At 39.3% G+C, this 13993-nt stretch overlaps 1 protein-coding gene across 6 annotated transcripts in view; it reads left to right on the top strand.

Annotated features, from left to right (window-relative positions):
- Window positions 1-13957, top strand: part of LOC106962748 (signal-induced proliferation-associated 1-like protein 2) — a 114108-nt gene extending 100151 nt beyond the window's left edge. For 4 of the 6 annotated variants that reach the window (XM_015057337.1, XM_015057338.1, XM_015057339.1 and 1 more), the window contains 3 exons: window positions 4399-4618; window positions 7669-7800; window positions 12760-13957. In XM_015057337.1, the coding sequence (XP_014912823.1) occupies window positions 4399-4618; window positions 7669-7800; window positions 12760-12881 (474 nt within the window). In that variant the 3' untranslated portion in view covers window positions 12882-13957. The remainder of the gene's footprint in view (window positions 1-4398; window positions 4619-7668; window positions 7801-12759) is intronic. The other 2 variants (XM_015057343.1, XM_015057341.1) reach the window with 2 other exon arrangements.
- The last annotated feature ends 36 nt before the right edge of the window (window positions 13958-13993 follow it).

Genomic DNA, 13993 nt, shown 5'->3' on the forward strand with positions numbered 1-13993 from the left:
TTGTGGACCAAAGAACACAAAAAAGTAAAAGTATAAACTACAGTTCAATAAAAAGTAAATTTTTCTTTAAGTGAATGTAGCAAGTTACTACTCACCTCTGCATACTAGTTAATATTCTAGGTGACCAAGCAGCGGATGCAACAAAGCTCAGCGTGCCCTCTGACTGTCCCCCAATGCCAGTCTTCGTACGGACAAGCAGGTGCACAGAGACTTTCCTTGCCAGCCATGTCCGACAGACAGCCCATTGTGTGGCTGATGCAGAGGAAAGGCCGTTCGCAGGCTTAGTCTCCCACAACATTCCTCTTTTGAACCTTCGGAGGGAAACAAAAGAAAAGCATCTGAATAGGTGGTTGTCCAAACACATCCTCCCCAGTGGCACGTCAAAAAGGGGCCAGCGCCGGTTGCTGTCTTTGTTCGCCGCGAGCTGCAAGTCAGGGTAATCAGGAAAAAGTCTCGGTGGATGTGTCAGAGCTGGCAGCGCTGATAAGAGTGCTGCTGTACAAAGAAACGCGAAGATCTAACAGCCCAAAGCTGCCCGAGTCGGTCTTAGTGGACTTAGATCCACCTTTAATAACTGATCATCTGTCAGATTTTGCCATCTTTCAATAGAAGAGTATCTGTACACTTTTAACGACTTTTCCATGTTGCAATCATGCAGTGCATTTCACTGATGATTTATCTGATCTGTATATTTATTCGAGACTTAATTCTGCTGTTTTCTGCCTCTTTAAGAAGCGAGAACCAGTTTAAAGTTGTTCCGATGTGTGATAACCTTGCGGGGTTTTATCTTGTAAACTTTGAATATGAGAAAAGCGTGTTTGGGCTGAAGGAGGCATAAGCATATCTCTGCTTTAAAGACAGACTGAATGTTTGTTAAATTCCCACTGAGGGACTTGTGGGGGATCTCGCTTTGAAATGGAGATGGCTGGGTGTTGGCTTGTGGAGATAGCAGCGCATTGTGGGTTACAGCTGGGAAGAAAGAGGCAGATATTTACCGATCTGTGCAGCTGCTCCGTGTATCATTTGTGGCTGCTTTTGATGTCACTCCTTCTGTATTTATGTAAACTAAATGGGACAGTGATGGATGGGATTGGTCGTCGTGGTTTTGTGTGTTTAAACAGGAGATCCTCTGTAACAACTCTGACCGCAGTAATGAGACACTACTCTCCCTGCTGTGGTATCCTGTGTAAGTTGCGATGGTGCTAATTTCCCGACCAACGAAGAGCTTTAACATCTTCATTTTGACCTTGGCAGCAGCATGTTTTGGCCTGTAGCTGTAGATTTTTTATGCTGGATGACCTGGCAGTTTTATTACCAAACCACTAACTGGAAAGGGTTTCGGTCCTAGCTGCCTGTGGATACATTGGTTGACCTGACAGCACATCCTTTAACTTTTCTATTGCACTCATTTTATTCTGTACATTGAGCAGCAACAAAAGTCACCCTCAAATAATCAACGATGCACAGATCAATATGGCAGAATAAGGTCAGTGGTCTAATTGACCATGATGTAGAGCCCCATACTGAAAGCTATAATGGCCGATCTAAAGCACTTCCTTATGTGTTTACTCTGACACATTTAGAGATGGATGATGCACATCTAACCCGGAGGCTTTTTCTCCACACAACTTCAGGATAGACTCGCCAATCCAGAACGCTCATTATGCCAATTTGTTTGCCTGCTTTACCACTTCATAATTCAGTTTATCTGAATTCATTCTCCTTGAGAGCATGACCTGCATAATAGAAGTACTTGCATTTTCTATCATGTACACTAAGGATAGATGAGAGAAAGTGTTTCTCTCATCTAGAGTGTGGTACGGTTCTGTATAACAGCAAAAATGATTTTAGAAAAATAATTTTAGATTTTTCTTCCACCTTTTCTTATCCTGTTCAACCAATATGATTCAGGGAAAAATATAAAAGTAATGAAAAACACTCAAAGATAATACTTTGTCAAATAACCTTTCAAATTTTACAAAGGTATCAGTCAGTGGAAGGGCACAAAAAACATTGGTAACACTTTATTTGATATGGTGTGCATAAGACTGGCATTCAGTAAATAATGACACTTTTAATGCAAAGTTGACTATTTTAATGGACTTTTAATACAAGTTTTAAAGCAGCTTTGCATTAAAAGTGTCATTTATCAAATGACACTTCGTGACAATAGTCATAAACATTCATGAAGACTCTTCATGTTCATGGCAGATCTTATGTCATGTTTATGACAGTGTCATGTCAGTCTTATGCACACCCCATCAAATAAAGTGTTACCAGAACATCTAGTAAGATGTAGCGCTAAAAGACAGAATCAAGCAAGAGAGATTGGCCAGAAATGTTTGTCCACCAGCCTACGTTCAACCTAACAGGTATCAAGCTTCTTTACTGGCTAACAGGTGGATTGTGTGGTGACTGTTTTCGTTACTTCTATTTCTAAAATTAGCTCAGATGCTCAAAACACTAGAATATAGACCTCACAGGAAGTCTAATGCTTCATCATCAATTTTATCTACCTGCTTCACTAGTACACCTATCTAGATTTGAAGACATTCTTCAAAAAACTAGTCAAAAACAAAAACACAGCCCTTTCTTACATGTAGGTTCACGTGCTGCATGTCCACTGTATTTTTCCTGACTACAATTCATACTTTTTTTACATAAATCAAGCGTTAAACAGGGGCAGAGCTGAAGGAACAAGTCCACAGTTATACAACACATGGAGTCAAAAGTATACATGCGCTTTAAGAATCAATAGACTGTAGTAAATTTGGAGAACCCCGCATGACTAAATGCAGCATAAACTGTTATAGAACTGGAAAAAGAAAACACCAGTGAGAATTTTAAACTGGTATTCCAGAACAGGAAAAGTGATCACTGAAACAAACAACAAAAAAACGAGGAGCAAAGGCTTTTCATTCGAAGCTCCGACTCTTCAGGGTGCAGAGCATGTCATGTTTCCTGGCTTCTTAAACCTACCTACTTTGGAGGAAGTAGAGTAGACCAACAGGGAAAAAACTTGAGTTCAGCTCAAGTATGGGCCTCAAATTATTTTATTAACCTTGTTTTTTGGGAATTACTGAAGGAAATTATCTTTAAAATTTGCTTTGCTTCTGATTATAAACAGTTGCAACCTGTTGCACAAATATCACTGCTGCAATTTGAAATATCTTAAAATGTTAAAGTCCATCAGCTGAACATTTGTTTTTTGAATGGATTGCTTGGTGATGGATTTAGCTTTTCAGATATGTTCAGTTAGCAAAAATAAAACTAAATTTACCTAAAACGTATTAAGATCTGGTATATTTTTTTGTATCGTCCTCGGGCTGCAACTAACAATTATCTTAGTCGATTATTCAGACAACTAATTTTGGCTCTTTCTGCAGATTTTTCATTTAACCACTTACGCTTATTTTATACATTATTGGAAATGCAAATAAACAAATAATTAAGTTTTATTTAATAAAACCAATATCTTATTGCTTAAAATGTAATGACATCATTTGTTTAGTGCATCTGATCATTTGTAGCAAAGGATAAATCTGCAGCTAAATAAATACTAATAACTTCAACATGTGAAAAGCTCAAAACTTTCTGCTCGACTGGACAGCGTGAGCTAATCTGTTGACAATTTTTTGAATAACCGATTAATAATTGAACTGCAAAAGGTGCTTAACAAGAGATTTTTTTTCTACTTAAATACAGCAATTTGAACCATTGAAACTAAAACTGTCACTTGATTTTTCATCCTAAGAGGAAAATGTATGTATTCTTTGTGATGTTTTGGGTTAATTACTGCACTGAAGGAGTTGTTCTTTCAGTAATTTGCATGTTTGAATCTGTATTCTCCACTTAATGATTAATTGATTATTAGATAGTGGATGATTATTTCAATAATCGATTAATCACAGTTATTTGTTTCAGTTTTTCATCATTCTTCTGATCATCTCTTTGAATTTAGATGCGGTTAGGCTTTGCTTAAGAGCTGGATCTTTTACGAAATGAAAACGAAACTCTTTGGACTTGTTGGAGATTTCTTCTCTGCTGCCTGTGGCTTCTCACATTAAGCTCAGTGACCAGTGGTTGCCACAGGGGAGTGACCTCTGTCACCACCTCCACCAGCCTTGTCCCCTGTGTTTCCCACTCTGTCAGACACTCTCCAGCTGTGCTCAATCAGTCACATTTTCCTGAGAGCAAAGGCTGTAATTGATTCCTGACACAGCTCCCTGATGTCACTGCCTCACCCGCCCAGCTGACTTCTGTTGTAAACCCGTTGCGCCCAAGAAAGTCAAAGGATGTCAGCGGAGCATGCAACAGGAGGGGATTTTCCAGTACTTGCAGTTTTTTTTTTCTCTTTTTACAACTACGTAGAGATGACTTCTTCTCCTTTTCCTGCAGGTGTTGGCACCGGGCAGTTTGTCACCGAGACGCTCGCTCTACCGGACCCTGTCGGACGAGAGCGTGTGCAGCAACAGGAAGGCTTCGTCCTACACCAGCTCGCACAGCTCCATGCTCGATCAAGCCATGCCCAACGACATCCTGTTCAGCACCACGCCACCTTACCACAGCACACTGCCTCCTCGCATGGTCCACAACCAGGGAGCAGCCAACCTGCGCAGTGAGTGCCAACACACTGCAAAGTGTTCACCTTTTCACTATCTCCACATTCTGTCTCGTTGCAACCACAAACTTCAGAGTATTTACTGGGTTTTATGCGGTACAGAAACACTACGCACGGTTTTCTACTCTGTTTTAACAGATAAAAAATCAGAATGTGGCGTTCATTTGTACTGTCTACCCTCTGAAGTCTTAATTAGTAAATGGAGTCCACCTGTGTGTAATTTCACCTCTGTATAAATCCAGCTGTTCTGTGAAGACCGCAGACGCTTTGTTGGAAAGCTTTAGTGAACAAACACCATCATGAAGACGTGCACTGCAAAAACTCAAAGACTTACCAAGTATTTTGGTCGAGTTTCTGATGAAAACATCTGACGACACTTGAAATAAAACAAAACTAACTTACAAGTAGCTTTTTTAGTAAGAAATAGGGGCTTTATTTAAGTTAATAATACCTTAATAGATGATAAAATACTAGTTCCACTGGCATATTATTTCACTTATAACACTGGATAAATTTCTTGTTATAAAAATAACAAGACAGAATTTTTTTTATCAATATTAAGGAATTACTAGCGTAAAACAAGTTCTAATATCTTTCTAAAAAGTTACTCATGAGTTAGTTTTGTCTTAATTCCAGTGTAGTAAGATACTTGCACTACAAACTGGACCCAAAATACTTGGTAAGATTTTGTGTTTTTACAGTGTAGGATCACAGGGAGAAATTTGCCTTGAAGTTTAAAGCGAATTTAGTTTATATTCCAAGCTTTGAACATCTCACAGAGCTCTGTTCGATACATCATGTAAAAAGAAAAAGAAAAAAAAGAACTGCATCAACGTAACGTCCGCCTAAACTGAAAGGCGTTTGAAAACAGCTAAGAGTTTCATGGTAACTCTAGTCGCTTAAAGCTGTTAGACATTCTTTCCTTTATGGAAGAGTGGCATGAAGAAAACTATTGTTGAAGGAAAGTCTTTAAAGTTTGCACAAGCCATGTAGATAACAATGCAAACCTGTCGTCAAAATGCCTGGCATGTAAAACTCTTATGTGGCTAAAAGTTAGCAATCAATAAATTAAGAATTTATTTGAAAGGAAGTTTACACAAACATAACTCCAAAGCACTGCAAGAGGATAAAATATAACAAATTTTACAAAACATTAAAAAGAAGGTTTGAGATCATCAATTTTTTTGTAAAAAATCATTCTCAGATAATGAGATTTTGCTCTGGTCAGATTCCAGAAACTACAAGAAACATTACATTTTTGCTGAATAAAAGCTAAGCTGTTTATAGAAGCCTAAATTGGAAATATAAAAATAAAGGACACTTTAAATAGACATTAAAGACATAAAAAAAATATATAAATAGATTACACTTTTTTCTTTTCTTCTAATTAATTAAGTAATCTGCCAAATGCAGTTGTGGACCTAATGGCCACAAAGTTCAATTTTCACATCATCCTGAATGCAACCCTACTGCAAAACATAGTGATGATAGTATCATGCTGTGGGGACAATGAAACTGATAAAAGCTGAAGGGGAAACAGACCCAGGTAAATGAATTTCTGGAACAAAACCTGCACTTGAAATTGCTCTTAATGTACATCCAAAATTTACAACGCCAGGGTTTATATTACTCTATGTTCAGTGAAAGTCCAGATCTAAATCTAATTGAAAATCTGTGATAAGACTTGAGAATTGATGTTCTGAGTTTATTTAAAAAAAAAAAAGCACATACACTGAAAATTGTGGTTGTAACAGAATAAACTGTAAGGGATACTTTTACAAGGCTCTGCATGGGAATGACGGTTAAACTCCTAGAGTAACATGAACTGCGCATTAACAAACACCAGAGAGAATCTGTTTTTGATATAAACACAACTCTGAAACGTCTCAGAGAGACAGAAGGCTAATAACACTTTCTCATCATGTTGCTCCATGATTATCTCTCCCTCCTTCTGGCACCAGATAAGAGCCAGGATATAGTTTCTTGCTTGAAGAGCCACTTGTGCCCGACTGATATCATTAGCACAACTGAACACATTTCAGCAACACTCCTCCATATAGCAAACTAATTGGAAATGGGTGCGGCTGCAAGCCACTCGCACGCGCTCTGCCTCTGCTTCAAGCAGACACTTTCCTGACTTTTCAACCCTGAATCCTCCGAATGTAAGGAAGTAAATGACAGGTATGATGTGTCCCGGTTTTAACATCTCTGACTTGAATGTGCCAGTTTTTCCACCCGGGGTTTCCACAGTTTCTGTCATACATTATGTTTCATTCGCTCATCATCCCCATCCCTGCCTTCCCTCTCTGTCCCTCCGGTCTCATTTCCATACCGCTCCTCACCTGTCTCTTGCTGCCGCCATTAGGTAGAAAATGGGCTTTTGGAAAGATGTTTTTCTCTCCGGCCTGTTCTGGCTGTCAACCTGATGGGTTCCTGATTGTTTTGAAGGATAGTTGAGAACGAAGGCTCTCTCTTTTTTCCCCTCGCAGAGACGGCCCAATTTGGTAAACAGTGAATCACTCAAGCTCCGAGAAGCTTGGTAAATTGAAAAGAGAATGTCACCTCAAGCTCTCTGTCTCTTCGCTGACTCCTTGCTCGAGCTTTTCTAAATGCCTCTCCGGTGAGCGGGAGTGTGCTAGTTGCATTTTGCGTCTTTCAGGGTTGAGACGCAGATGGAAGGGAGCCGAGATGTTGACTGAAACGTGAAGATATTCTTTGAGACAAGTCATTTATCACCCCTCAAACGGCTCTTCTCTTGTGATTTGCAGAGAAGTTGGTTTAATGTGACTTGAACCTCTCACGCTTATGCAAGACGTTCCTCTTAAGAGTGAGCGTTTGCATCCTTTGAGGATTTTCCAGATGCATCCGGGGTTACATAAATATCCCTTCTTTTTTTTTTCTTTTTTTGTTTAGCAGCGATAAATAGTTAACGTAAGCTCCCAACTTTTCCCCTCCGATGCCCCTCTCTCATTCCCCCCCCGTCGATGCTTGGCCCTGAACTCAGGCCGGGCTCAGACACTCAACACAATACCTGCCTGTCTCTGCAGGTGAGTTTTGGTTCTCTGACGGCTCCTTGGCGGATAGGTCCAAGTTCAGCGACCCGGGCCTCATGCCCCTCCCAGACACTGCCTCGGGCCTGGACTGGTCTCACCTGGTCGATGCAGCACGAGCCTTTGAAGGTAACCAGCTTGGCTAGAGCTGCTGGCACCTTGTCTAAAACCTTCCTCTTTCTCCAGCCCCGACCTCCCTGACCCCCCGGCTGCTTTGCGCAGTGTGTGTTTGTGTGTCTGTAAGCTGCAAGTGCTCGCTCGCTTGCATGCGTTAGATCTTTGTGAGCTGTGTGTTTTTTTTGTCTCTACTACCTTCTCCTAAGTGCTACTGGAGGTCACTTTTGGGAATCCTTCTGCTTTTTGCACCTTTGCTCTTCGCTTCTTTGTGGTTCCCATCAAGAACAGTTATCTCTAAAAATGAGCCGTCATGTCACCGCTCAGAGGTGGAACCAATTTCCGCACCATAAAACCAGGAAATCAGGAAAAACTTTTACACTTTGATTTCTTTTTACTATGAAGGTTTTACTTTAGCTTTTTGTTCAATAACACTGGCAGGTAGGTAAAAATGCTTTACATAAATTAAGATCTGCTTAGCTGGATCACAAATTAGAATATAATATTGAACGATATGGCTGAAAACCATATCACGATATGAGTATATCATATCAGTCGACATTGATGATTATTGACTAGTTTTTTGTTTCAAATATCTGAAATACAGTCATTCTGGTGGTGTGACCATTCATGTTCTGAATGCTCTGTTAGTTGTATTATCTATTCATATTGATCATGTGTCTATCACGGTACATTGTACTGATTTATTGTCCACCCCTAAAATAACACGTCGACTTTTTTCAATAATGAAACATGCATATCAATTACTTACACATAGCAGGAAATATGTTTCATGTGTTTCACTTCTGTTGATAATTATGGCTTGCATCTAATGAAAAACCATAGATAAGTCAACATTAGACCAATTAAAAGTGATGACTGCAATGTTGTGGTCATGTGACGGCCTACACAGTTATGTAGAAGAACGCTAACAGACGGTCATTAATAAGTTCACATTGACCATAAAATTCCTCAAATTGGAATTAAGGAAACTAATTTTCATAATGAAAAAACTGCAATTTCAAAAGAAGCATTTTTCTCCAGTTATGTTTTTTTTTTTTTTTTTTTTTTTTTTTTTTTTTCACTCTAACAAAATTAGTATATTTCACAAGTCATGGTATGAACAATAGCTGTCACTGCTGGTGGAAAAGACGATGAAGTGGTAGGAGGAGGATGATGGTGTGGCATGTTTTTAATGACTTATCGAGTCAATAAACATAATCATGTAGACTTTTAATTGTGTTTCTTATGTAAAGGAAACACTGCGATTGTCAAATTGTGTTTTTTCGGCAGTAGCAGACTATCGACAAAGTTTTGCGCACATTTGTAATGGAAACTCCACTACTGACATCCTTCAGAAATAGGGTCAGGAGCAAAAAATGTCATTGGTAAATAAGATAGTTTTTCAGTTCTTTATTTAAAAATATTGATGGAAGGTTAAGTGGAAGAAAAAACTGTGATAAATTACCTGGCCTTATTTGAAAAATTGGCATGCTGCTCAGTTGTCCAGTTCTCTTTTCAGATCCAATTCGTTTTCTCGAGTCCAAAATCGGCACAACATTTTAGAGCGCCTCATCCTTTTATTTGCCGACAAGTTTTACAGGGACACTAATTTACCAGCAGGAATTGGTAGAGTACTTGCCTCTAAAAAAAAAAGCTATACAGAGTATTAGGAGTATTAACAAAAAGATGAGAAACACCAGATCTAGCAGTTTAGATGAGCTGAAAGCTTCCAGGGTTTCCTTGACAGCTAAACAGAACCACAGGCTGATCGCCTCCATGCCACTCTGCACTAACGCAGTAATTCATGCAAAAGGAGCCCGAGCCAGATATTTAGGCAGGTAATGTTTAGTAATCCAAACATTTCTTTTTGGTTTCAGTTAGCTGTTATAATCATAAAACCACCGGTAATAAATGCTTGAATTATATTTCTCTGTGTGATTGATCCACATATGAGTTTTAATAAGTTTTTCCACATCATGTGCAGCATCATCTGTTTATATATTTTATTATGCTTAACTTAAGCTCTACTGTCATGTCAGTGCATTTCATCTTCCACTAGCATACCATACGATTTTTTTTTTTCTCTGTTTGAACTCTGCCTGACCCCGACCCGTGAGCAGACAGCATAGCTTGTGTTCACTCATTTGTCAGTGCGGCGTTTCGCCTTTGGTTCGTTTCCGGCTTCAAAGCATAAAGTCCATCACTTACTGGAGGAGAGGGGGGAGAGGGGGGTTCGGCGGAGATGATGAAAAGCTTGACTGACAGCAGTAAGGCTGTTGTCACGCCAGTCAATGCAAGCTGGAGCATCATTCTTGGACATTTAAGCAGCTACGCTATGAGAGCAAGGAGATAATGAGGTCAATAAAGATGAAAGACACTCATAATAAATGTTCTGTTGTTTCAAGGTGAAGAAAACTGTTCACAGCTGAGAAGTAAAAACCATCCTGTAAAAATTTGATGAAATACCAAATTTTCAAGCAGATATAACCAGGTTCCAAGCCTCCTATGCCCTGTGCACTCCCCTCCTGGTGCATTTTTATTTCAGTCATCTGTTATTAACATTAATATTATCTAATAACAGGGTATTATAAGCCTGGCAGGCCACCAGGCTTTACATGTGCCCCCACCAGACTAAGCATTGCTTATTTATTTAAGTCTTTTTAAATGTTTGGATTTTTTAAGCCTTTTCATGTGTTAATCTTCCAATCTTTCAACGACACATAATTATCAAGTAATATTTTCAAATTTCCTGTCAACTTTAAACATTTTTTAACTCAAAAACATGACGGGCCGCCTGATGAATGACTGCTCTAGTAATAATATTAATTAGGGTTGTAAATAGCTTTCCTGCAAAGAAAAAAATACAATTTCAAACTGTCACTGAGGACAGCATGGACATGCAGTGTAGCTGTATTATCAATATTGACCCACTAAAATACTGAAATTGTCCAAAAGTTGCCAAATTACAGTGAGATTTGCAAAAATCTGCAAATACATAGTATGTTTAAATATTATTTCAATGTAAATTTTTGCCTCTAAGCTAAGCAGACTTTGTCCATTACAAAATTAATGTCAGGCCATGACTCTGAATGTGTGCAAAATACTTTGAAAATTGCTTTAGACAGCCTTCCCACAATATTCTGGGATTCTATAATCTCAGAATTATTTTTCTTATTAGGGACTTAAATTTAATCCAACAGTATTTTACTCTAATGGAGCTGTAAATTATAAACTAGCTAGCAGTAAAGCTTTATTTTGCATGTATCTTAAAGAGGACACAATATGCAAAACTCACATTTTGCACATTTTTATACTTCCACACCTGTCACCTAGCAAACCCCGAATCTGAGTTCCAGGACATTTGGTCAGCTGGTTTTACCGCTGTATGCGCTGTACAATGGCAGCTGGAAAAGACAAGTGTTTTGTTGTTGATTCACCATCCAGAAACTACTTGCTCCATTCTTGTTGGTTGTGCAGGAGGCTCTACTTCTGCTTTTCAAAGATGCATGACTGTATATGGGCATCTGTTTGCAGCCATTTTCACGTGTGAGTGTAAACATTGAGTTCTGGGGCGTGGCCAGCAGCAGCTAATTTGGATTTAAAGTGACAAGTCGCCCTAAAACGTCTCATTGTGAAAGAAGCTCAAAACAGTTAGAACTGAGCAGACTAGAGTTTCATTGTCTAAGAATGATTTCATGCAAAAAATGTAATAAACATGTTTTATATAGCATATAAACCTAAACTCCCCTGTTCGAGGAGGTATAATAAATCACCTTTAGTCATGTTTAAAAATACTTTAACTCTGCTTCCTTTGCTGTGTTCAGCTAAATAATGCTGCTGAACACAGCTGCAGACAATCAATCGATTTTATGTCTTAAACCTTAAGAAATAAAACTCCCATTGGTGGATTTAGAGATTTTGTCTAATCTGAGGAGCATTGCAGGTATTGAGCTTGATCTCCAAAGGACCCCTCTTAGATTTGTGTCTGGTTCAGGCTTTGTGCTTTATTCAAACTGAATATTAATGACAAAAATGGAGCAGTTACAATCAAGTTTTTTGCTGTGTGCGTGGAGATGCTGCAGGCCTGAAACCCTAATAAAATAAACTTTGGTCAATCATTTCCAAATATTTTGATTTTCCCCACAAATAAGCAGGATCGCTTACAGTTACAGCATCTTTCCTGTCCACAGTGGTGTGGTTTCTTTTTCAATCTAATCAGAATGCTCACTAAATCTGGACATCGCCTCATCGCTAAAAGACAGGCGGTATCTCTGCTGTCTGGGAAGACTTTAATCTTTCTGATGCAGCCATGGAATCTGAGGAAGGAAATCATTCATATGGAAATTAGGGCCTGGTCTGTCTTTGCTGCTTCATGTGAGAGAAACCAACTCTGTCCTCATCCAACTTCTGTCTTAAAGTGGATTATCTTTCAGTTGGGGGATGAATTAATGAAAATGCTTACTTCTGGTATGAATATGCAGATTTCCCCATCTTTAGTCTTAAACCGAGGGCTGGAGAAGGACTGGTTTGTAGAGAAAACAGCATTAAGCGTTAAAACTGAGAAATCCCAGAGCACGCCGTGCCAAGTTTGGGTTTTCCATGTGGCTTTGGCAAAGCTTAAAGGCCTGATATGGTGAAACAAGCATGACTAGTGTCTTACAGTTTCACAGTGGGAGCCAAACAGCTGTCAGAGGAAACTCCAGGGTGGAAACCACTGAAGCAGAACCCAAGGAGAGTGACTAGAAATGCTGGAATTATCTGGATGTAGATTTTAGTAAAGTGGCTTGAAACAATGCTTAAATAAGCTCCATTCATTGAAACCATGAATGACTCACTCATCCTGTTAGAAACGCATGCATTCAGTTCAAGTTGTTCTGCTTTGGCTGTATGTTGGCCGAATGATTCACGTTTCCTGCTGTGATGTCAGAGCCGGATTATCTGACCGGTTCTGGTCACCTGTTCTGTTTCCAGACCAGCGCGTGGCGTCTTTCTGCACCATGACAGACATGCAGCGGGTGGAGGCGCTGCAGATCTCCAGAGAGCTGACCAGACGGGTGGTGGAGGCGGAGGGAGCAGCGCTGGAAGCAGAGTAGGCATCATTCTCAGTACAAAAAGCGCACAAACATGCAAACACAACTCCTGGAAGAAGCAAAGAGGGATTTTTGGTTGAAAACACTTAACAGCTGCGAGTTAGCACTGTGTGCCTTTCAGAGAAAAGAAAGAGAACTAGAGTAAAACGTAGAACATTTTGTAAGGAGTTTCGTCATTTAGCACGTTTATCTACTGTTGCATCATCCGCAGCTCAGCATATTTCCAAACCAAATACAATCTTGATTAATTAAAGCGTTCCATTATTTATTTTCTTTTTCGGATGTCTTTAAGGTGTTTATTTGCAATAGTTAGTTTCCCAAGAAGTATTTACAAAAGAATAAAGGAAATCTAGTGAGGGCAAGGCACCCAAGCATGCAGCTAAAAGTTGGTGAAGAGCGACAATTATACTCCAGCAGTAATGCATTACTTAATGGCCACCCAAGTAGAAAGTTGTGACTGCAGATTCTCCCAGCTCCGGTGTGAGCTCATAACACCAAGATTTATATGGATGATTGGTCCAGTTTGGAGGAGGAAGTCAGCAGCTTCAAGACCTAAAACACCAGTGAGCGTACTCAGGAATTTAAAGGCACCCTATGGCAAGCCCAGTCGGCATGTAATTCACCAGAGTGGTGAATGAAAGTCTGTCCACAAATTTTTTTTTCTCGGGTTGTTTTGCCTTAAATTGTCACTTCCATTAACTGCTACACATGAGGTATATGTTTCAAGAATTTTTTTTTTTTTTCTTTTTAGGGCTCAGACGCTGAGAAAATACACTTAGTGTAAAAAAAAAAAAAAAACTTACTATCGGGGCTCATTAAAAGTAAAAATCGTGCTTGAGCAATAGTTTTCCATTGGTAAAAACATTACTCTTACAAACAGCTTTTGCAGATGTACTGACTGGCAGTCTGGTAGTTCGTAGTGTCAAAGCTCGTGTTTTTATAACACTGTGGCAAAAAGTGAGTTGAACTGAGAAACTTATTTAACTGACACAAAGTTCACCCACTTTTCCTGCTCAGCTGGATATTTGAGGAAAGTGAGGGCTTACTCTCTATGTAACAAACCCTATGTCAACGTCCATATATATGCTAATGATGGTTATGATTATTAGAGGTGA

The sequence above is a fragment of the Poecilia latipinna genome, unplaced genomic scaffold (genome assembly GCF_001443285.1).
Source record: "Poecilia latipinna isolate Pla-1442-1.1 unplaced genomic scaffold, P_latipinna-1.0 Scaffold1455, whole genome shotgun sequence".
NCBI lineage: Eukaryota > Metazoa > Chordata > Actinopteri > Cyprinodontiformes > Poeciliidae > Poecilia > Poecilia latipinna.